The 24857-nt window shown below is 46.4% G+C and overlaps 1 protein-coding gene across 1 annotated transcript; it reads left to right on the forward strand.

Moving 5' to 3' along the window:
• The first annotated feature begins 1596 nt into the window (after positions 1 to 1596).
• On the forward strand, positions 1597 to 9222 carry SLC22A13 (solute carrier family 22 member 13). Its single transcript, XM_047754332.1, has 9 exons — positions 1597 to 1977; positions 5848 to 5951; positions 6148 to 6302; positions 6505 to 6673; positions 6821 to 6941; positions 7028 to 7122; positions 7345 to 7559; positions 7738 to 7846; positions 8428 to 9222. Exons 1-9 carry the CDS (start codon positions 1600 to 1602, stop codon positions 8645 to 8647), a joined length of 1566 nt encoding a protein of 521 aa, XP_047610288.1. The 5' UTR covers positions 1597 to 1599; the 3' UTR covers positions 8648 to 9222.
• Positions 9223 to 24857: the final 15635 nt, after the last annotated feature.

Here is a 24857-nt window from a genome sequence, read left to right on the forward strand (position 1 = left end):
GCTGGGAACAGTGGGGAGTTTGGGATGGGGTGGTCGTGGACCCTTGGCTGTGCCTTCCAGCCTCTGCCCTGCCTGGACCCTCCCTTCATGCTGACTACTTAAGAGGCAGTGGATACAGGCCCACTGTATCCAGAACTGCCCTGCACAGCCTTGCTCCCTTGACCCATGCACCTCTACTCATCTCTTAAAATGGCTCAAAATCAAAACACTTGAAAAGGCTTTTCTGATGCATATACCAGCAAATATGTGAATGTCAGTGTGATACACAAGCGCGTTTTACACCCCAATTCCCATAATTGAACTAGATGTCTTCCAAGCCCTGGGTCTACCTTCAGTAAGACTCCCCCAGGGCAAAAAGGGTGAGGGCCTTTATCTTTGAGAAGGTCCTGTTGTCAGAGGTCCTACCTTCTCTTAGTCCCCAGTCCTGTAAGAATCTTGACCTGCCAGCCACCTTGCTATGCCTCATCCCAACCTTGACTCCCGCCCAATTATAGGAAAGACCCCCCAAAATGGGGGCTTCCACAGCTGGGGCTGCAGCTTTGTCCTTTGTCTGCCTATTCTCCCCAAGCTTGCCCAGGGTAGCTGGGGCTGCTCTTGGGCAGCTTGCATTTGTTTTTGTCTTGGGAGGGTGTTAATGATTTCTTCCTTAAGAAGATAGAGACAAAGATGCTCCTGTTAGCCCTTCCGTAATCAGCCTCCATTCTTGAATTGTCTTTGATGCAGAAAGGAAAGGCATTTATGCCCTGCATGGGTCTTCTTGCTTTGATACTACCCTGAGATTGACTGGTACTGCCACCACTGCATGCTAGTAGACCCTGCAGGGAAAAATAAGACCAGGGTCATGAGACCAGATTGGTCTGCTGGCAGAGTTAACATGTAGCCTGCGTCATTGCTACTCTGCTAAATTATCCCCCACTGCCCTGCAGTGTTGAAACTACTCTCAGAATTTGGATTCTCTCATAATGGCAGGGGTTTATGCTGGTGTGAATTGTAGAGGATATTACAGTTAGTTAGGGGTGTTGTTGCTATACACCACATAACATTTGGCTAAAGCTTGCTGATAAGTGCCTGGCCTGAGAATTTCCTCTTGTGGTGCCTGTTACCCAGTCTGTAGAACATCCTCAGGTCCTCCAAGCCAGAGTCATGGACTTTTTTTTTTTTTTTTTTTTTTGCTTTTTATGGCTGCACCTGCGGCATATAGAATTTCCCAGGCTAGGGGTCAAATCAGAGCTACAGCTGCTGGCCTACACCACAGCCACAGCAACAAGGGATCTGAACTGTGTCTGCGATCTACACCATAGCTCATGGCAACGCTGGATCTCTGACGCACTAAGCAAGGCCAGGTAGCAAACCTGCGCATCCTCATGGTTACTAGTCAGATTAATGTCCGCTGAGCCATGGTGAGAACTCCCTGAACTCTTTTTCATAATATTTTATCATTCCTAGACCAGAGCTAGATAACTGAGATGTTACAGTTGGAGTCAGGTGAGGCTGGATTAAACATTAACGGAGCTGCCACCACTGCCCAGAAAAACCAGTGCCCGAGTGAGCTGCAGAGCTGTCTGGTGGTCCCTACTAAGGAGGTGGTGGCCAGTGACCATGGCTCACTTTTCCGAGGTCCTGGCTGAAATCGGCACCTTTGGTCGCTTCCAGATACAGCTATTGATACTGCTGAGTGTCCCCAACTTCCTGACTGCCTTCTACATGTTTGCTCAGGTCTTCATGGTCCTGGATGAGACCCACCACTGTTCAGTGGCCTGGGTCAAGAACCAGACTCTGAATCTGAGCACTGCTGAGCAGCTGGCGCTGAGTGTGCCACTGGATGCTGCAGGCAGCCCCGAGCCCTGCCTCATGTTTCAGCCACCCCCTGATGGTGCCAGCCTGGAAGACATCCTTAGCCACCGTTTCAACAAGACACAGCCTTGCAAGACAGGCTGGGTCTATCCTGAAGGCCGGCCCCGGTCCCTAATGAATGAGGTAAGGCTGCCCTTTGGTCCGTGTTTGTGCCTGTTTGGGGTCTGTCAGCTCTTCTGCCTGACTCTGCTCTCAGTCCCTGGGGTGGCTGCCTCTATAGCTGTTCATGCACCCCCTGTCTGAATGACCATTGGTCCCCTGTCTTTCTCTTTGTCCTTTGCCTGCTGGCCCATCTTCCTCTCTATCCATTTCCTCTGTATGGAGCATCTGCCCATCTATCGTTCATCTCTGCCTGTCTTCCTAATTGTCTCTCCTGTCCTCATGCCTCTCTCTCTCTCTCCCATGTTCCCATCTGCCTGTCCATTTACCTTGGTCTTTCTGTCCACCCCTGCACGTCTGCCTGCTTATCTTCTGTGTTTAACTAACCCTCTGATGCTACCCTTTCCCTGTCCACTCATCTGCCTTCCTGATTGCTTGATTCCAGCTTCCTGCCTTCAGGCTGTCTCTCTAGATCTTTGCCTGCCCACCTGCCTCTGAGATGCTGGAGGACACTCAGAACTCCGGGACTTGTCCTGCACATAACTGAGCATTTGCTTTTGCTTAGTGCATTCTCTTAGGCAGGACTGAGAGATCAGTGGCAAGGGTCCTACCACAGCCACCTCAGAGCAGGAAGGGCTGCCTCCCATACACTACAGAATGGGGAGATGATGTGGCCAGAGCAACATAAAGATTTGAGGGTGGATCTGGGAATCTTATTCAGGACCCCTGCTGCCCAGTTCCTAGTGGGAATCAGGGAGCACAGATAGCCTAGAAAGCTGAGCGGCAGGTGTTGAAGATCTGTGCAGTGCTCACCTCTGCAGTGACAAGTCCCAAGCCTTCATGGAGGGTAATCTGGAGCCCGGAGAATAAACATTCCCTTTTTAATATGTGACCATGGGAGTCCTCTTGTGGTGCAGCAGGTTAAGAATTTACCGTTGTCACTGCAGGGGCTCAGGTCACTGCTGTGGCGTGGGATCTATCCCTGACCCAAAAACTTCCACATTCCATTAGCGCGGCAAAAAACAAACAAATAAGCAAACAAACTGTGACCATAAACCTGACCCCCAAGCCCTGACCCTTCACCTCATTCCATCCCAAGGAGGAATAGTGGCCTTTGAACTCTGCTCACCCTTGGATCTAGCCCAGCCTAGGCTGGTCTGACTCTCAGTACCCTTTCCATCATCTCCCCAGCATCACCCGATAGGTCGGGTCTTCATTGGTCTGTAGATGCTGTGGGGGTGCTTACCTCTATACATACTCATGAACTCTGTCCATCTGGCTACATATCACCACCCTTAAAGCCCAGGCTGACTTCCAGAATGCTCAGGGCAAATACTACCCTTGTTCACAGCCACTATTGGACTATTCATGCAACGATATCCAAACAACACCCACTGAGATTAACTACCCAAGGAACAGTCAGAGACAGAGGCACCCTCTTTGCCTTCTTCAGGAACCCAGGAAGATCTGGGCTCCTTGTAGAGGGACAAAGGACTAGGTGGACCCTCAGCCTCGAATTTGCTTCTTCCTGGAGAGGGAATGGATGGGAAACTCCCTCAAAGTGTTGGTTTGTGAGCTGGTCACCAAGGGACCAGATGGTTGTTGGAGAAGGGGAGAAGGCCTTTGTAGATAGAGAACAGCAAAAGAATGACCTGGTAACAGGAAGCAGATCCCGTGTCTGGGAAGAAGCAGAAACATGCTGTGCCTGGGGTAGGGCTGGGCAAGTGAATGAATGTTCTCAAGGATTTAGGGATCTCTCTTTATTTTCAGTCACCAACTTAGACTTTGCTGACCCTGGGGTTGGACCTTGGCCCTCTTAGCCTTTCCCTTACCTGCTTCCAACGACTGGGACGCCCAAGGAAATGTACACTTTTGGTACTTTGTGCCCCGAATTATATGACAACCCCACACTCTGTTCCAGAGTGAGGCTACCTTGTGTGAGGGCTCCACCTCTGCTTCCTAAATGTCAACAGGGGAGCTGCTACTGCCTCGAAGGACTCCCTCTGAGCTGACATCCCAAGTTTCCTTACTCTAACTAGCAGCTTCACATGTAAGCTGAAACATAATTTGAATTTGAGAAGAAAATAGCATATTTCTTTATAGGCTGTGTGCTCGTGAAGGACAGAGCACATTTCTCCTCAGTCTACCTGTCCACACAAATATCTGCAAAGGAAGGGAACTAGCCCATCAGCGAATAGCAGCAACAGCATGGTTTGTCCTAGGACCAAGGAAGAAATGGGGGGGGGGAGGGGAAGCAGAGAGAAAATAGCCATTTCTAGGGTCTAGAACACAAAAATGCCTGGCCTGTGTGAGCAATGGGGACATAAAAAGGGGGAGAGGGAAAAGGCAAGAACCAACTCTTTCAGATAGAGTGCTGAGGAATTGGGCCTTTCCTCTAGAGACCAGAGGGAGCCATTGATGGTTTTGGATGGGGGAAGGAGGTGTGATGGGATGTGCCCCAAGAAGTGGGCCTGGGATTCTGTGAGCCACTGTGTGAGGCAGGCCTCAGAACTGCGCACAGGAGGCATTAAGGCCTGCGAGGTTGATGACTTGATGACCAGTGTCCCAAGTTGGGACCCTCTTTATCTCTGTCCCGTCTGCAACATGATACCACCATGTGAACTTGGGTAGGTCTTGGCATCTCTCCAAGGCTCTGTCACTTCTGTAGAACAGAGGAGATGATAAGCCTTCACGTGGTTAGGAGGAGGATTTGATAAGATAGGAGATATCTAACCCCAAGGAGGTAGTGAATAGTGTCCACTGAGCAGGATGGCAGCCTTGGAGGACTTGCATGGCACAGGGACCAGGGCACCCTCCCTGAGCTAACATTTGCTGACAGCACAGCCAATGTGCTAAGCATGTTATATGGGTTAATTCCTGTAATCCTATCAGGCTCCAATACTATGGTGTCTGTTTCATCCCCATTTTGAACATGGGAAAACAAAACTTTAGCAGATCAGCTAACAGATTGTGTGTGGGAGGAGTGGGGGGCACACACGTGCATGCATACACACAGGGCTTTGTGTTCTTCCATCATAATCTGCTTCTGCACTGGATCTGCAAGGGCTCCTTAGGATTCTGATTGCCTATGAATGGTGGCAGTTTTGCGGGGATCTTGCAACCAGTTGGGAAAAGTTGGGAAGACCCAAGGAGGTCACAGTGATGCCATGTTGCAGAGGAGAGACCTGATTTGTCAAGAAGACGCAGTTAGTGACTGTCGTATGTTCCCAAATTTTGCGTCCTTAGTGGGTCACTCATTTTTTTTTCCAGTTTATTTTTGTTTTTTCCCTTATAGTTGATTTACCAGGTCACTAATTTTACACGGCATCTTCAGGCCAAAAGAATACCTAACATTTTCATGTATTAAGTAATTTGTCCTAAGCAACTTAAGAAGGATTTATGTACTAACAACCCAGTGGCTGTTTAAAAAATAATAATACGTAATACACATAAACAGAAAGAAAATTTTCATTTCCTCCTAAAATAAATGCAATTACTTCCTAATAGGATGTACTGGGAATCTCATGACGCCTTGATCCTTGAACCCTACCACCCTCATTTTCTGCTATGAAAACAAGAACAGTGATGCTTGTTTTCATAGCAACCACCAAAGACACGACTTCAAACAGATACAATTTCACCAAAAAGAATTGCGTGAACTCTCTGGAGCTAGCAGTATCATATCAATATTGTATTTCCCTATACAATAGGGAAATACAATTCTAAGTATCGTTTTGTGTGCCCTGAGTTCATGGCGGTGCCCTGAGGTGCCTTGGTATACAGTTTGGGAAGCTGCCCCACTTCTGTCCTGAGAGGCTTGTCTTGGATGGGCTAGATGATAAAAAGACTTGCCCCAGCTGCCCCTAGACTCACACCTGCCTGTGTTTGCCCCAGTTTAACCTGGTCTGTGATCGGAAGCACCTGAAGGAGACCTCCCAGTCAGTGTACATGGCTGGCCTTCTCATTGGGGCGCTCATCTTTGGGCCCCTCTGCGACTGGTAAGAGCCTTGACCAACTCCCCCATCCCCAACACGCTCTTGGGCTCAGGGCCCAGGGCTTGGTTCCCCTCCAGGGCTCCCAGGTGGGGCCATGCATCCTCCCACAGACTGAGCGCCCAGGGCAGGGCTGGGGGCTGGTCTCTGTTCCTCTTTCCCTCAGACGTTCCCTTCTCGACCTGCCTGTTTGTTACCCCAGGATTGGTCGGAAGATCACTGTGCTGCTCCAGCTATTACTCTTCGGCATCCTTGGCCTGAGCACAGCCTTTGTGCCCAGCTTTGAGCTCTACATGGCCCTGCGCTTTGCTGTGGCCACAGCCGTTGCTGGATATACCTTCAGCAATATCACCCTCCGTGAGTATATGAGCCCTGAAGCTGTCAGGCTTTGGGGTTTGGGTGGCCACATTCCTACCTTGCCTGTAGGGCCAGTCAGCAACCTGTACCTCACGTGGTGGCACTGATGGGCCAGGACCACAGCTCCTGACACGTGGCTCTGTGGGTGGCAGAGAGTGAGAGGGCAGGGTCCAGCCCAGCCTCAGCCTCTGTGTTCTCACAGTTACAGAGTGGGTAGGACCCTCTTGGAGGACTCGGACTGTGGTTGTGGCCCAGTGCTCCTTCTCGGTGGGACAGATGGCCTTAGCAGGGCTCGCCTATGGCATCCGGAACTGGAGGCTCCTCCAGATCGCGGGCACCTCACCTGTCTTTCTGCTCTTCTTCTACATCTGGTGAGGAGGAACTGCCTGGGCATCAGGAGTCACGTCTGGGAGTGGGAACCTGCAAGGTGTGTGGAGTTGCTGTGTGTTAGAAGGCTCCTGGGGGAGTAGCAAGACTCAGGTCCAGGTCCCAAGGTCACAGCCATTTCCGACCTCCAGGGCTCTGCCGGAATCTGCACGGTGGCTCCTGACCCAGGGGAGGGTAGAGGAGGCTAAACAACTGATCCAGAAGGCAGCCTCTGTCAACAGGAAAAAACTCTCTCCTGAGCTCCTGAGCCAGGTACTTGCAGCAGCTGGGCCAGCCCTGCCCCTCATCTGACCACATAGACCTTCCTGCCTGCCCCTCACTCTGCACTTCCCTCCCAGCTGGTCCCAGAGAAGACCGGCCCCACAGGGAATGCCCTGGATCTATTCCGACACCCCCAACTCCGGAAGGTCACCCTGATTCTCTCCTACGTCTGGTGAGTGCTGAGGGGTCCACGGCCCTCCCTGAGGCCCAAGCCAAAGGGCTGCCATTCTCTGTGGATGGTGGCTGTCTGGGCTGGGCTATGCAGAAAACTCTGGATCTCTCCCTGGCTGTGCTCCTATCTCCTGTTGTCACTTCTGGCCAAGGTGGGTTCTCCTGCTAAGTGTGATGGTGTCCCTTCACCCAGCAGTGACACAGCATCTTGAACACTCTGTAGGTTCGTGGACAGCCTGGTGTACTATGGCCTGGGCTTCAAGGTGGGGGACTTTGGCCTTGACATCTACCTGACGCAGCTAATCTTTGGAGCGGTTGAGGTGCCTGCCCGCTACTCTAGCATCTTCATGATGGAGAGGTTGGGCCGCAAATGGAGCCAAATGGGGACTCTGCTTCTGGGTGGTCTCATGTGTATCGCCATCATCTTTGTCCCAGCAGGTACCAGGGCTGGCCTCTCCAACTGCCTCCCCTCATGCACCTGCTGCCTTTTGAGGAGTGAGCGCTTCTCTGGGTTTGGGTACAGAAGGGGTGAGGAGTTCGGAAGGGCAGGGCAGGGTCAGTGCCCAGGTGATGGGTCTGGCTACTGTCTGTTTGGCTGACTGACATCCTTCACCAGACCTGCCCGTGGTGATCACTGTGCTGGCTCTGGTGGGCAAGTTTGCCACAGCTGCTGGGTTTACTGTGTCCTACGTGTATTCTGCTGAGCTCTACCCCACTGTCATCAGGTAAGGGTTGCAGGTGCAACTCCTGCTCTTCTCCTCCTGAGACCTGATTTGGGCCATCCCTCCTCTGCCCTCACACTATTCCCCAAAGAGCTTATAGAGCTAGCTCTGGGGCAGCAGGGATGGATGGGTCCTGAGGCATGGAGCATTCTATCTAGTCCCAGCTCCCACATTGTCCCCAAGGCAGTGGAGGGCAGATACAGGAGGGACCACACCCTGGGCTTGTCAGGACTAGAACATGGAATAGGTCCAAATTCCGTGAATGGCTCAGAAGGAACACTCTGGTGGGGGCAGGAGGTGGTCAGGAGGTGCAGCCTTTGACCTGAGACTTGATAGGTGAGCAGGCGTGCAGCAGGCAGGCAGAGAGGCCTGGAGGTGGAAGACGCAGGCCACATGATAAGACTAGGAGAAGTTCAGCATGCAGGAGCAGAAGGCTGGAAGGCTGGGTGGGCGCAGGAGCCTGGAGACCCTGCAGACCTCTGGGGGTCAAATGAGGGGTCTGGGCTCTCCCGGGGAGGTGAGCATGATTGGGGCTGTGGCCCAGTGGGACTGAAGCTGCTCAGCTTGCACTGGCCTTCCTGCAGGCAGACAGGCCTGGGGCTGGTGGGCATCCCCTCAAGGATTGGGGGCATCCTGACACCATTCGTGATCATGCTGGATGAGTACCATGCTGCCGCCCCTATGCTCATCTACGGCATCCTCCCCATCGGGGCTGGCTTACTCTGTGCCCTGCTGCCAGAGACACGTGGCCAATCCCTGAAGGATACCATCCATGACCTGGAGCAAAAGTCCTACCCACGGTGAGCTGCTTGCTGTCTGAAGCCTGAGACCTCCCTTTAGTGGCCTCATCCTTGTCCACTGTTGCCTAGAGGCCCATGTGGCACCCTCATGATTCCCCTTCTCTGGGAAGGGGTGGTGAGGAAGAATAATAGGGGGCCAGTTCCTGGTCAGCCAGTGAGGGCCTTTTACTCCCTCCAGGTCTCAGAAGGACTCAGAAGGGGATTTGGAGGCCTCAGGAAGTACTTCCAGCTTGGGGGTAGCTTTTGGAGCAACCCATACCTCTGACTGTGTCTCCAAAGCCAGATCAGCAGCAGCAGAGAGCTGCCTACACACTCCCCTGGAGACAGCTGGACCTAGGAGCTCAGCCAGCCTTGCTGATGGAGACAGCACTCTGTGAGCTGGCCCCAGAGCCAGCCAGCCACTGCCCAGCCCAGTCCCAAAGACATCCTCCTTATAAAACCTTTCTCATCCCCAGAGTACCCCCCCTCCCCCCGCCACCCCGGTACCCTGTTCTAAGTTAGGGTCTTGGGTGTGTCTTGGGCTTAACTTGTCCTCTTGGAAAATATGGTTGCTCACATCCCCTCCATCTGGGATCCCCCCTGCCAAGATAACACAGTCAAGCCCAGAGCAAAACAGCTGGTAGTGCCTCCCAAGTATGTTTGAGTAGGAAGAGAAACACACTTAAAATTGTGGGCTTATCCAGGCAGGTGGAGGAAAAACTGTGGAAGAAGGGACGGTTTGGAGTTCCCATAATGGTGCAGCGGAAACAAATCTGACTAGGAACCATGGGGTTGCTGGTTTGATCCCTGGCCTCGCTCAGTGGATTAAGGATCCAGTGTTGTTGTGAGCTGTGGTGTAGGTTGCAGACATGGCTTGGATCTGGTGTGGCTGTGGCTCTGGCCGGCAGCTATAGCTCTGATTCTACCCCTAGCCTGGGAACCTCCATTTGCCATGGATGCGGCCTTAAAAAGCAAAAAAAGAAGAAGAAGAAGGAAAAGGGAAGGTTGTACTTCCTCCAGTAGCTGGACCAGGTCTGTCTGGATAGGTGGGACATTTGATGCAGTTGAGAGGAGACTGATGCAGGCAGAATGGAAGCTTCAGTCTCTTTCTCTTCAAAGTTTCTCCTTCCCCTGCCCCACCCTCAGGGACCAATGATGGGGAGAGGGAGGGGGTTAGTTCTCTTCCTTTCTGGCCCCTCATGCTTTTCATGCTCTGCTACTCTGGCTTCTGCAGCATCCGTGCAGGCTGAGGGAAAGGGGCAGAGGTCTTCTTACTTGGCAGCCTCTAATGGTAGTTCTTTCTGGACTTGCAGTCATTAATCATCAGTCAGTGGCCCTGGCAGGCTCCTAAAATTCCCTTTTCCACTGGAGTAGTTGAGGGTTCTCAAGTCTCCTCCCAGGACCTCTGCATCAGTCCTTAGTATGAGCAATGTGCTGGCAACAGACCCTGGGGACCCCTCTTCACCTCCTGCCACTGTGTGGCTCCTCTTACTTTAGAGGACAGTCTTCTTAGATGGGGTCCCATCAGGCTCCCTCATGCCAGGCTATCTTCTTTCAGCGTCAATTTGCCCTGAAGGAACACCATACATCCTTATGTCACCCCATGGTAGAAAAAGAGCTCGTTCAGCAAATGACCCCTGCCCCCATACCTTGACTTCAAAGGCATCTCCAGCCATCCTCCCACCAATGAGGTCCAGTGTTTCCTTCCCACTGGCACTACCAGTCCCCCAAAATGTTCTTTCAGATCCTTCCTCTCACACTCCCACCTGTTAAGCAGCCTGGAGTGATGGTAAGTGTGGGGCAATGAATCCAGCATGAAAGCATCCAGCAAAGAAAAATGGCAGGGTGTCATTACAATAATAAAGTTAATTGAAACACTTAAAACCTCCTTTCATGCTCATATCGGTGACAAAGTAGGGTGCTGGCAGCAGAACTGGGAAGAGGCTGGATCTGAAAGCAGGTTAGGAGGTGAAGACCCTTTGAAGCCACTCCCCTGTCCTGTGCCCTGGGTGAGACCTGAGCTTTTTTTTTTTTTTAAATAAATTCTATTTGGAGTTCCTGTTGTGGTACAGCGGAAACGAATCTGACTCTTATCCATGAGGATGTGGGTTCCATCCCTGGCCTCACTCAGTAGGTTAAGGATCTGGTGTTGCCATGAGCTGTGGTATAGGTCACAGACGTGGCTCAGATCCCATGTGGCTGTGGCATAGGCTAGTAGCACTAATTTGACCCCTAGCCTGGGAATTTCCATATGTCACAGGTGTAGCCCTAAAAAACAAAAATAAATAAATAAATAAATAAATAAATAAATAAATAAATTGTATTGAAGTATAGTTGACTTACGAAGTTGTGTTAGGTTCAGGTGTACAGCAAAATAAGCCAGTTACACATGTACATATATCCATTCTTTTTCAGATTCTTTCCCATATAGGTTATTACATGGTATTGAGTAGAGTTCCCTGTGCTATACAGTAGGTCCTTGTTACCTATGTATTTAATATATATAGTAGTGTGTATATTCAATCCCAACCCCCTAATTTATGAGACCTTAGTTTCTAGATTTCCTTCATCTTTACCCATGAGAAGCCCCCTGGCCACCAGGCCCAGTGCCCACCTCTGCAGAAAGCCTCTGAGATGAAGACCCCTCTATTGGCAATTGTGTGCACTGCATTAGTGTGCAGTACCTATGGTACCCCCACACTTCCCCAGCCAGCTCCCCTCCCTTCCATGTTGTCTCTAGTGACTCCAGCCCCACTGACCTAGCCCCAACCCCACCCAGCTCCCCCTGTGATCTCAACCCCCTGTCTTTGTTGGTGCTGCTCCTAATCTGGCAGGAGGTCCCATGTAGTCAGACTTTCTTTTTTCTTTCTTTTTTTTTTTTTGTCTTTTCTAGGGCCGCTCCTGTGGCATATGGAGGTTCCTGGGCTAGGGGTCTAATCGGAGTTGTAGCCACCAGCCTACACCACAGACACGGCAACACCAGATCCAAGTCACGTCTGCGACCTATACCACAGCTCAACGGCAACGGCAGATCCTTAACCCACTGAGCAAGGCTAGGGATCAAACCTACAACCTCATGGTTCCTAGTCGGATTCGTTAACCACTGCGCCACAATGGGAATTCCATGTCCGACTTTCTTAGAAGGTTCCTCCATCTCCTGACTCTTCCTCTGGTCATGCATTGTCTCATGCCCAGGAGCTGGGGTAAGGGCCTCCTTGCTCCCCATTGCTGCTGCTGGACCATTACGGCTCTTCCTACTTGTAAAAACCTCTTCTGTCTGTCGCTTTCTTGCTCCCACCTCCTGACCTCCAGCTCAGATGGCCTCATTCATCCAGAACTACCTGATTCATATTGACCCTCCCACTCCAGCTCCTACAATCATTTTGTGAAAATTCTTCTCCACCTCCAATATCTCAAAAATGTCAGGCCTAGCAGTTCCTGCTGTGGTGCATTGGGTTAAGGATCCAGGTTGCTGCAGCTGTGGTGTAATTTGTAGCTATGGCTTGAATTCAGTTCCTGGCCCAGTAATTTCCATATGCCATGGGTGCAGCCAAAAAAAAAAAAAAAAAAAAAAAAAAAAATTTCAGGCCTGTAAGTGAATGAATGAAAGAATCTCAAATCAGACATCCTGTTCTCTTGACCACAACATCCCATCCTCTGGCTTGTTTGCCCCAGCCTTCCCTCCTGCCTCAGTCTGCCCAGGCTGAAATAACAAACTTCTCTAGACTGGGCGCCTTAACAACAAAAACACATTTCTCACTGTGCTGGAGTCTGGAAATCCTAGATCAGGGTGCCAACAAAATCAGGTTTTGCTGAGGGCTCATTTTCTGACTTGCAGGCGGCCGCCTTCTTGCTGTGCCCTCACACCCCTTTTTCTCCGAGTATGCATACAGAGAAAGAGATCTGTCTCTGTTTCTCTCCCACCTTCTCTAATCCCTCATGACCATCACCCTCATGATCTAATCTGAACTAGATTATCTCCCAAGGGCCCACTTCCAAATCTCTGGGGTGGATTTCTGCTTATAAATTGGAGGGACACAAACATTTGTCCATAACACCATTCTTGGCTTGACTGGATCTTATGGTCTGTTGACTTGTTACTTTCTCCCTACCTCCAACCTCTCTACTGACATTAGAGGAAATAAGCCATCACCTAAACTTCTGTTGTTGCCAACACCCTACAGTTTAACCCTTTCGCCCTTTGGTTTTGTCCGAATACCAGAACCATAGCTGCAAATGAGTCTAATTGTCTGCCTTCTCTCTGCCTGCACCCTGACTGCTGGTCACTCCTGACAAGTCTGTTCTGTGAATCCATGTTTGCTGGCATCAGCTGAGTCTGTTTTTTTGTTTATTTGTTTATTTTTTATGCACCCAAGGCATGTGAAAGTTCCCAGACTAGGGATTGAACCTGCACCATAGTGGTGACATACCATACCCTTTAACTGCTAGTCCACCAGGGAACTCCTCATCTAGGTCTTTAACAGCACCTCATAGTCCTATCTGCTTTTCAAGTCAGCTTGTTTTCCATCTCTCACCAGTGGCTTTTTCTTCTTTTTTTTTTAGTCTCTCCTGCAGCACATGGAAGTTCCTGGGCCAGGGATCAAAAACATACCACAGCAGTGACCCAAGCTATTGCAGTGACATTGTTGGATCCTTAACCTGCTGCACCACAAGGGAACTCCTCACCAGTGCCTACTTCTAACCTCCACCCTGCATATATCCCTTCTTTCTCCTTCCTAACAGCAGAAAAATGAGAAGCCATCTCCCCAGACTTTCCACCACCAAATCTTTAGCCTATACTCCCTCTTCCCCTGGAAGGAAATGTGGGAACAGCTGAGCAGAGGGCCTGTTCTTCCTCCACTCTCCTCTCATCCCCCCCGCTTTGGCATGGGGACTGGGGATGGGAAAGTTATGTCTAGAAGGATGGGAGAATTTCCCTCAGTGGAGGTGGGTCCCTGATGAGGAGGTGGGTACTCCACCAGTTGGAAACAGTCTGCATGGAGGTATGGGGCTGGCTCATGTGGAGATTTTCCCAACCTGCCTTGCCCCATTCTGTCCCTAAAGCCTGTGGCCAGTTTGCCCCAAGGGTAGAATGCAGGTCCTCCTCATGCCCACCCCACCTCAGGACCTCCCTGCCCTGTTGTGACACCACTCCCTGGAAACCATGGAACCCAAGTGTTCTGCTTCCACGGGTCTGGCAGGGCCTGGATTGTGGTCCAGTCTCCAGGGAGGAGGGACCAGGAGGGGTGTGGAAGGTGGCAATTATGATGACACTCAGCAATTGTAGAGCCACATTCTCAGCACAGATGTGGATGGGAGCCTGCCAGGGTCTGTTCAGCTGTGGCGAGTCTGTGGAAAGAACAGGTTGTCCTCCCAGGAAGTGTGAGTTTTTAGGCGTGGCATCAGGTCATTTCCTGTCCTCAGAAGGGGGGCTGCTTTTGCCTCTACCTCCCTGTTCCAGACTTTATTTTTGTATTTTTAGGGCCGCACCTGGGCATATATAGGTCCCAGGCTAGGGGTTGAATCAGAGCTGTAGCCACTGGCCTATGCCACAGGATCCCAGCCATGTCTGTGACCTATACCACAGCTCACAGCAATGGTGGATCCTTAATCCACCGAGCAAGGCCAGGGATTGAAACTACATCCTCATGGATACTGGTCAGATATGTTTCCTCTGAGCCACGATGGGAACTCCCCCGTTTCAGACTTTAGTTTCCTCTTTTTCATTGAGAGGCAATTGCCTGGGGCCTGTCCACCTGGCAGCAGACTTTGGGAACAAGTGCTTCAGGGCCTTGCAGATTGTCAGGGCCCTGTGGGTATTCAGGTATTGCTGGGGAGAACTGAAGGGGACCCTGCAGAAGAAGCTGGCTCCAGACCTGAACAGAGCAAAGGTTTCCTCTCTCCCTCCTTTCCTCCTTCCTTAACTTCCTCTGTCCCTGGGAATGTCCTCTGTTCATTGCACCCCCTCCAACCCTGCCCATCCACTCTGTGTTAGTTTCCTGTTGCTGCTGTAACAAATTACCACAAACTTAGTGGCTTTAAACAACATAGACTATACCTTATAGTCCTGGAGGTCAGAAAGCCAAAATGAGTCTGGGCTAAAAGCAAGTTGTCAGGGCAGCATTCCTTTCAGGAGGCTCTAAAGAAGAATTTGTTCCCTTTTCCAGCTTCTAGAGGCTGCCCACATTCCTTGGCTCATAATCCCCTTGTATCTTAAAAACCAGCAATGGCTGGTCAAGTCTTAACAGATGTAGCTAATGTTTATTCATTTTCATTGCTGTACTGTATTCCACTATATAAAATACTACAACTTATCCATTCCTCCACTGATGGGGCATGTGGGCGCTTTGTTTTTAGATTTTAAGTGTGTTATTATGAATGTTTTGGTATTATTCTTGGATCATATAGACAAATTTTCCCTAAAAGTATATACCTGGGAGTAGAATTGCTGGGTTATAAGGTATGAGAATATTCAGCTCTATAAATCAATGTCAGATTATTTTCCAAAGTGGAACTATGAATAATCCTGTCAGAAATATACAAAAGAGAGACACTTGGTATTATTAGATCTTTTAAGTTTCCTCAAGCAAATGAGTGTATGTCATGGTCTTCCCCACACCAGCCCTGGCTATATCCTGTGGCATATAGGAGTTCCTGAACCAGGGATCCTATCCAAGCTGCAGCTGCAACCTATGCCACAGGTGCAGCAACACCAGATCCTCAACCCACTTGTATGGGACCAGGGATCTGTTGCCCAGAGACAAGCCAGATTCTCTCTCTTTTCTTTTTTTTTTTTAGTCTTTTTAGGGTCACCCCTGCAGCATATGAAGGTTCCCAGGCTAGGGGTAGAATAAGAGCTGTAGCTACTAGGCTACACCACAGCTCACAGTAACACTGGATCCTTAACCCACTGAGTGAGGCCAGGGATCGAACCCACAATCTCATGGATACTAGTCAGGTTCATTAACCACTGAACCACGACGGAAACTCCAGGGACAAGCCAGATCTTTAACTCACTGTGCCGCAGTGGGAACTCCAGTGTATGTCGTGGTCTTCAATTGCATTTCCCTTATTATTAAAGAGAATAATAATTAAATTATTTAAATTTCCTCTTGAAATGCTCATTCATGTCTTTTGCCCCCTTTTCTACTTTTTACTACTTATCTATGGGCTTTACATATTCTTGACCCTTTCCCCCAAACCAGTAATATATGTTTGCAATATATTCTTCCAGTTGTAGCTTCTTTAACTATTATGGTTTTCTTTTTTCTTTTCTTCGTTGGCTGCCCTGCGACATGTGGAGCTCCCAGGCCAGGGATCAGATCTGAACTGCAGTTGCAACCTATGCCCCAGCTGTGGCAACCCCAGATCCTTTAACCAACTTTTCCAGGCCAGGGATTGAACCTGTGTAGTGTTGCAGAGACACTACAAATCCTGTTGTGCACAGTAGGAACTCCTGATTTTCACTTTTGAGTAGTCGAACATAATTTAAAATTTTATGGGAGTTCCTGTTGTGGCTCAGCAGGTTAAGAACCCAACATAGTGCCTGTGAAGATTCGGGTTGGATCCCTGGCCTCACTCAGTGGGTTAAAGATAACAGTATTGCCACTAGCTGTGGAAGAGTTCACAAATAGGGTTCAGATATGCTGTTGCCAGGGTGGTGGCATAGGCCAGCAGCTGCAGCTCGAACCCTAGCCTGGGAACTTCCATATTCCCCTAGTCCAGGAACTTTTTTCAGGTGCAGCTGAAAAAGAAAAAATTTTATAGTTAGCATAAAATAGTATAAATTTTGTCTCCGGATCATGAAATCACTTTTACTCAAAGGAAAAAATACATTCCCTATATTTTCTAGTAGAAGTTTTGTTCTTGAAATTCAAGTCCTCAATAGGGCTGAAATTTTTGTTTATGGCATGAAACAGGAACTCAATGTCAATTTCTTTTCATTTACTGATCTGCAATGGTATTCTCTCCCCCATATACCAAGATTCATTTCCATAGATCTGTTTTTGGACTTTCTACTTACCTGTCCTGCATTGAGAGCAACTTGTCTTTAATTAATATAACTTTAAAATAGATTCTGATGTTTGAAAAGACAAATCATTCCTCATTATTTTTCAGAATTGTATTACCATGCTCTTTGTTCTTCCATATTAATCCATATTAATTTTAGGATTTCACACAAAAAAAATATCTTTCGGAGCATTCCCACTGTGGCACATTGGGATCAGCAGTGTCTCTGGAGCACTGGGAGGCAGGTTGTCCCCAGCCCGGCACAGTGAGTCAAGGGTCCATTTGTGGCATAGGTCACAACTGTGGCTTGGATCTGATCCCTGGCCTGGGAGCTCCATATGCTTCACGGCAGCCAGAAAGAAAAAATGAGGATTTGGGTTCAATCCCTGGCATTGCTCCGTGGGTTGAGGATCCAGCATTGCCGCAAGCCCCAAGGTAGGTTGCACAGGTGGCTCAGATCTCACATTGCTGTGGCCGAGGTGTAGGCCAGCAGCTGCAAGTCCAATACAGCCCTTAACCTGGGAACTTCCATATGCCACAAGTATGGACCTAAAAAGAAAAATGTTTTTAAAATTTTTGGATTTTCGCTGGAGTTATACTGAATCTACAGATCAACATGGAAATAATTGACAACTATTATTTGTGACCATGAGATATCTCTCCATTAATTCTTTTGAACATATTTCTATAAGTTTTACAATTACTTTACACACAGGTCTTATGCATATTTTAAACCATTTTTTGTTGTGATAAAATATACTAAACATAAAATTCGTCATTAGAGTAGTTCTCTTGTGGCACAGTGGGTTAAGGATCCAGCATTGTCACTGAAGCAGCCTGGGTCACACTGTTTCGGTCTCTGGCCCAGAAACTTTCCAAAAAAAGCACTGAGCATTTGAAACATTAAAAAAATTTTAGGGGAGTTCCCGTTGTGGCGCAGTGGTTAACGAAACCGAGGAACCATGAGGTTGCGGGTTCAATCCCTGCCCTTGCTCAGTGGGTTAACGATCCGGCGTTGCCGTGAGCTGTGGTGTAGGTTGCAGACGCGGCTCGGATCCAGCGTTGCTGTGGCTCTGGCGTAGGCCGGTGGCTCCAGCTCCGATTCGACCCCTAGCCTGGGAACCTCCATATGCCGAGGGAGTGGCCCAAGAAATAGCAACAACAACAACAACAACAACAAAGACAAAAAAAAAATTTTTTTTAGGGAGTTCGTGTCATAGCTCAGCAGTAACAAACCTAACTAGTATCCATGACAAAAAATAAAAAAATTCTAGGAGTTCCCGTTGTGGCTCAGTGGTTAACAAATCCAACTAGGAACCAAGAGGTTTCGGGTTTGACCCCTGGCCTTGGTCAGTGGGTTAAGGATCCGGCATTGCTGTGAGCTGTGGTGTAGGTCGCAGACGTGGCTCGCAGACGAGGCTTGTATCCCACGTTGCTATGGCTGTGGCATAGGCCAGAGGCTACAAGCTCCAATTAAATTCCTAGCCTAGGAACCTCCAAATGCCGCAGTGCAGCCCTAGAAAAGACAAAAAAAAAAGATAAAAAATTAATTAATTAATTAATTAATACAAAATAAAAAAATTCTAGATAAAGCTAAAGATAAAATTGGCATAAACTTGTAAGATATTTAAGTGTACTTTATGGTTCTTTGATATATATTGCAAAACAACTCCCCTCATTCAGTTAATTCACACATCTATCACTTCACATATTTATATATTTTTGATGAGAAATTTATGTTCTCTCAGTAAATTTCATTTGTACAATATAGTGTTATCAACTATAATCACCATGTTTTTACATTAGATCCTCAGACCTTATTCATCATAGAGTTGAAAGTAATTACTCTTTTAACGTCTTCTATTTGAGAGTAATTACCTTCTTCCTATTTCCCCACCCCCAACATCTGGCCACCACATTTTCTACTTTCTGTTTCCATGAGTTTGACTTTTTAAAAAAATTTTAAGGCGTTCCCATCGTGGCGCAGTGGAAATGAATCTGACTAGGAACCATGAGGTTGCAGGTTCAATCCCTGGCCTTTCTCTGTGGCTTAAGGATCTGGTGTTGCCAGGAGCTGTGGTTTAGGTCGCAGACGAGGCTCGGATCCTGTGTGGCTGTGGCTGTGGTGTAGGCCGGCGGCTACAGCTCCGATTCGACCCCTAGCCTGGGAACCTCCATATGCCATGGGTGAAGCCCTAAAAGGACAAAAGACAAAAAAAAAGAAAAAGAAAAATTTTAGGATTCCATGCATAGTGATAAAATGCAGTATTTGTTCTTCTCTGTATGTTCAGGAGCACAATGTCCCCAGGATCCATCTATGTTGTCACAAATGGCAGGATTTACTTTTTTTCTCATGGCTAAATATAATTTCAATGGAGATACATATATATATAATACACACACACACACACACACACATATTACATTTCTCCATTTCTCCCTTGATGGACACTTAGTTGTTTCCACATCTTGCTGCTTTTGTTTTCTGTTTCCTTTATTTCTTTCTCTTTTTCTGTTGTTGTTGTTGTTTTTTGTTTTTTTTTTAAATAGCTGCTCGCAGGCCGGGGGTTGAATCAGAGCTGCAGCTGAGGCCTACGCCACAGCCATGGCAACATGGGATCTGAGCTGCCGCATCTGCGACATACACCACAGCTTCTGGCAATGCCAGATCCTTAACCCACTGAGTGAGGCCATGGATCAAACCTCATGGATGCTATGTGGGGTTCTTAACCCTCTGAGCCCCAACAGGAAGTCCTTGTTCCTTTTATTTCTATCTTAACTTTATATAATCTCCTTCCTTTAACTTTATTTAATCTCCTGTTGTTCTTCAATTCTTATCATGGGCATTTAGTTAATTTTCTGTTTTTATGATTTTCTATTCTACAGCAGTTTAAAACTATAAATTTCCCACAGAGTACCACTTTTAAAAAAAAATTCTTTAAGGGCCACGCCTGCGGCCCATGGAAATTCCCAGGCTAGGGGTTGAATTGGAGCTACAGCTGCCGGCCTGCACCACAGCTACAGCAATGTGGGATCCAAGCCTCGTCTGCGACCTACACCATAGCTCACAGCAACACCGGATCCCCGACCCACTGAGCGAGGCCAGGAATCAAACCCATATCCTCATGGATATTAGGTTGGAGTCATTTCCGCTGTTCCACAACAGGAACTCCCCACTTTTTAAAAATAATTCAATTGGTTTTATTATATTTATAGTTGTACAACCATTATCATATCCTAATTTTGAACATTTCCATCCCGAACATAAGGCCACCCCTTCCTCCCCTAACCTGTCCCTTTTGGTAACCATCAAAGTCTGTGAGTATGCTTCTATTTTGCAAATAAGTTCATTTGTATCCTTTTTTTAGATTCAACACATAAGTAATATATGATATTTGTCTCTCACTGTCCAATTAACTCCTATTATTTGTCTTGGATTTGTTTTTGTTGGGTTTTTTCCTTCTCTTCTTCTGTTCTCTTGTGGTGTGATGACTCTCTTTAGTGTTGTGTTTGGATTGCTTTTTCTTATTTGTGTATTTGCTACAGATTTTTTTTTTTTTTTTGGCTTTTTAGGGCCACCCCTGTGGCATATGGAAGTTCCCAGGCTAGGGGTTGAATCGGAGCTGTAGCCACTGGCCTACGCCACAGCCACAGCAACTCAGGATCTGAGCTGCATCTGTGATCTGCACCACAGCTCACAGCAATGCCGGATCCTTAACTCACTGAGTGAGGCCAGAGTTCAAACCTGCTGCGTGCTCATGGATACTAGTCAGGTTCTTTTCCACTGAGCCACGATGGAAACTCTGCTATAGATTTTTGTTTTCAGTTACCATGAGGTTTTGATATAGGAGTCTATATATATACACAGAATTGTTTTAAGTTTTTGGTCTCTTAACTGCAAATGCATCTCCATTATCCTGCATTTGTACTCTCCTCTTCTCACAATTTCTGGTTTTGGCAGCATATTTGTGAGTGGATGATTTCCTGCCTTTACTATATGTTTGCCTTTACCAGTGAGCTTTCTCATTTGTAATTTTTTTGTTTCTACTTATGGCCTTTTCTTTTCCACCTGCAGAATTTCCTTTGGTATTTGTTGTAAAGATGGTTTAGTGGTACTAAATTCTCTTAGCTTTTGATGGTCTGTAAATTTTCTGGTTTCTCCTTCAAATCTGAATGAGAGCCTTGCCGGGTAGAGTAATCTTGGTTGGAGTTTTTTTCCTTTTATCACTTTAGGTATATTGTGCCACTCCCTTCTGGTCTGCAGAGGTTCTGCTGAAAAATGAACCAGTAACCTTATTGGGGCTCCCTTGCATTTTGTTTCTTCTCCCTAACTGCTCTTTGTCTTTAGTATTGGTCAGTTTGATTAATATATGTCTCAGGGTATTCCTCCTTGGGTTTATTTTATATGATATTCATTGTGCTTCCTGGGTTTGAGTGATTCCTTTCCCATCTTAGGGAAGTTATTGGCTATTATCTTTTCAAATATTTTCAATGATCCTTTCTCTCTTCTCCTTCTGGCACTCCTATAATGTGAATGTTGGTGCATTTTAAGTTGTCCCACTTCTCTTAGGCTGTCCTCATTTCTATTCTGTGTCAGTGATTTCCACCAGTCTGTCCTCCACCTTGCTTATTCATTCTTCTGCCTCCTATATTCTGCTATTGCTTCCTTCTAGTGAATTTTTTATTTCAGGAGTTTCTGTTGTGGCTCAGAGGGTTAAGAACCCAACAGAGTGTCCATGAGGATGTGGGTTCAGTCCTTGGCGTTGTTCACTGGTTTAAGGACCTGGCATCACTGCAAGCTGTAGTGTAGATCACAGATGTGGCTTGGATCCAGCATTACTGTGGCCATGGTATATGCTGGCAGCTGCAGCTGTGATTTGACCACTTGCCCAGGAACTTCCTTATGCCACAGGTGCAGCCATAAATTGACCTGTAGGTGCAATATAATTTCAATCAAAAGCACAGCAAGCAATTTTGCAAATATCAACAAATTGATTTTTTTTTGTCTTTTGTGTTTTTATGGCCACACCCACAGCATGTGGAGGCTCCCAGGCCAGGGGTCAAATCACAACTGTAGCTGCTGGTGCACACCACAGTCACAGCATTGAAGGCTCTGAGCCACATCTGCAACCTACACCATAGCTCACAGCAACACGAGATCCTGAACACACTGAGCAAGGCCAAGGATTGAACCTGTATCCTCATGGATACTAGTCAGGTTCATTAACCACTGAGCCATGATGGGAACTCCTCAACAAATTGATTCTAAATTTCACCTGGAAAGGCAAAAGACCTAGATATCCAACACAATAGTGAAGAAGAACAAAGTTGGAGGCTTCACACTACCTGACTTTAAGCCTTGCTAGAAAGTCTTCCATAATCAGGAGTTCTCTTGTGGCACAATGGGTTAAGGATCTGACAATGGTTCACTGCAGTGGCGCAGTTTGGATCCCTGGCCCAGAAACTTCCACATGCCACCAGTGCAGCCAAAAAAAAAAAAAAAAAGTCTTCCATAATCAAAATAGCATGATATTGGCATGAAACCATGAAACAGAATAGAGAGTCTAGAAGCAGACCCACATAAATATAGTCAACTGATCAAAGAAGCATGGTAATTCAATGGAGAAAGGAGGGTCTTTTCAACAATCATACTAGGAAATTCCTACTGTAGCAACGGGATCAAGTGGCTTGTCTGCAGTGCCAGGATGTAGGCTTGATCCTTGGTGCAGCATGGTGGATTAAAAAAGATCTGGCATTGCCACAGCTGTAGTTATTGGTCCCTGGCACAGAAACTCCATATCCTACAAGGTGGCCAAAAGGGAAAAACAAAACAAAACAACACAACAATGGTACTAGAATAATTGGATGACCATGTGTGGAAATTTAATGTAAACACAGATCTTAACACATTTTACAAAAATTAACCTGAAGTGGATCATAGACCTAAGTGTAAAACACACAACTATATGAAACTTCTAGAAGACAACATAGGAGAAAAAACTAAGTGACCCTGGGTTTGGCAATAAATTTTTAGATACATCACCAAAAGCAAAATATATAAAAGAAAAAAATTGGTTAAGTTGGACTTTATTTAAAAAAAAAAACTTCTCTGAAAAAGATGCTGTTAAGAGAATAAAACGTCAAGCCACAGACTGGAGAAAATATTTGCAAATCATATATCTGATAAAAGACTTGAATCCAAAATTTACAAATAACTCAAAACTCAGTAAGAAGGGAAACCTCTCAATTAAAAAATGGGCAAAATATCTGAGGAGAAAACTCACCAATGAAGGTATATATTATTTGTCATTAGGGACTTGTAATTTCAAAGAAGGAAAAAATAAATAATACTACATATCTATTACTGTGGCTATACCAATTGCTGGCAAGGATACAGAACAAGAATTTCCTTTCATTGCTGGTGGGAGTGCAAAATGGTATATAGCCACTCTGGAAGACATTTGGCAATTTCTTACAAAGCTAGACATAGTTTTGCCATATGATCCAGCATTTTGAAAGTGTGTCTTTCAAATCATCTCAACTGATTTGAAAACTATGTCCACACAAAGCCTGCATACAAATGTTTATAGCAGCTTTTTTCACAACTGCCAAACACTGTAAGCAACCGAGTTGTCCTTCAGAAGACTAATGGATAAACAAGCTGTACTACGTGGATACATTGAAATATTATTCGGTGATTTTAAAAATGTGCAATTAAGCCTTGAAAAGATATGAATGACCCTTAAGTGCATGCTTCTAAGTGAAAGAAATCAGTCTAAAAAGGCTACATACTCTTTGATTCCAGCTATATGATGTTCTGGAAAAGGCAAGATACCCTGTAAAAAGATTAGGATTAGTGGTTGCCAGGAGTTTGAGAGGAGAGGAGGGTTTAATAAGTGAAGCAAAGATTTTTTTTTTAGGGCAGTGAGACTTTTGCCTGATGCTCTAATGGAAGATTCATGACTTCATGAGTTTGTCAAAACCCATAGGACTTCACATCCAAAGAGTGAACCTTATCATAAACAAATTTTTAAATCATTTAGGAGATGGAGGAATCCCAGGATGGAATGCAGAGTGTGATAAGTGAAAGTAACTGTATTATACATATATGAAAAATATATGAGAATTTAAAATTATTATTAATTTTAAATATATGAGAATTTTAAATAATTTAATTATTAAATTATTTATTTAAATTTTAAATTATTTTAAATATATGAGAATTTTAAATTATTAAAGACCCAGAATTGCCAAAGCAAATTCCTGAGGAACAAAAACCAAGCAAGAGGCATAACTCTCCCAGACTTCAGGCAATATTACAAAGCCACAGTAATCAAGACAGTGTGGTACTGGTACCAAAACAGACATACAGACCAATGGAACAGAACAGAGAACCCAGAAATAAACCCAGACACCTACGGTCAGTTAATCTTCAACAAAGGAGGCAAGAATATAAAATGAGAAATAGTCTTTTCAGCAAGAGGTACTGGGAAAACTGGACAGCCACATGTAAATCAATGAAACTGGAACACGTCCTCACGCCATGCGCAAAAATAAACTCAAAATGGCTTAAAGACTTAAATGTAAGACGAGACACCATCAAACTCTAGAAGAGAACACAGGCAAAACATTTTCTGACATCAACCTTACACATGTTTTCTCAGGTCAGACTCCCGAAGCAACAGAAATAAAAGCAAACATAAACCAACGGGACCTAAACAAACTGAAAAACTTTTGCACAGCAAAGGAAACCATAAAAAGCACAAAAAGACAACCTACAGAATGGGAGAAAACAGTTTCAAAAGATGCAACTGACAAGGGCTTAATCTTTAAAATATACAAACAACTTATACAACTCAACAGCAAAAACAAAACAAAACAAAACAAAACAAAAACCCAATGGAAAAATGGGCAAAAGACCTGACTGAATAGATATTTCTCCAAAGAAGATATACAGATGGCCAGCAAGCACATGAAAAAATGCTCAACATCCTTGATTATTAGATAAATGCAAATAAAAACGACTATGAGGTACCACCTCACACCAGTCAGAATGGCCATCATTAATAAGTCCACAAATAACAAATGCTGAAGAGGGTGTGGAGAAAAGGGAACCCTCCTGCACTGTTGGTAGGAATCTAAGTTGGCACAACCACTATGGAAAACAGTATGGAGGTACCTTAGAAAACTACAGAACTACCATATGGCCCAGCAATCCCACTCTA

The sequence above is a fragment of the Phacochoerus africanus genome, chromosome 1 (assembly GCF_016906955.1).
Source record: "Phacochoerus africanus isolate WHEZ1 chromosome 1, ROS_Pafr_v1, whole genome shotgun sequence".
Taxonomy (NCBI): Eukaryota; Metazoa; Chordata; class Mammalia; order Artiodactyla; family Suidae; genus Phacochoerus; species Phacochoerus africanus.

Coding starts and splice junctions, on each gene's coding strand:
- SLC22A13 (XM_047754332.1), top strand. CDS start 1,600: ATGGCTCACTTTTCCGAGGTCCTGGCTGAAATCGGCACCTTTGGTCGC. Junction 6,674..6,820: donor CTGCTCTTCTTCTACATCTG/GTGAGGAGGAAC, acceptor TCCGACCTCCAG/GGCTCTGCCGGAATCTGCAC. Junction 7,560..7,737: donor CATCATCTTTGTCCCAGCAG/GTACCAGGGCTG, acceptor ATCCTTCACCAG/ACCTGCCCGTGGTGATCACT.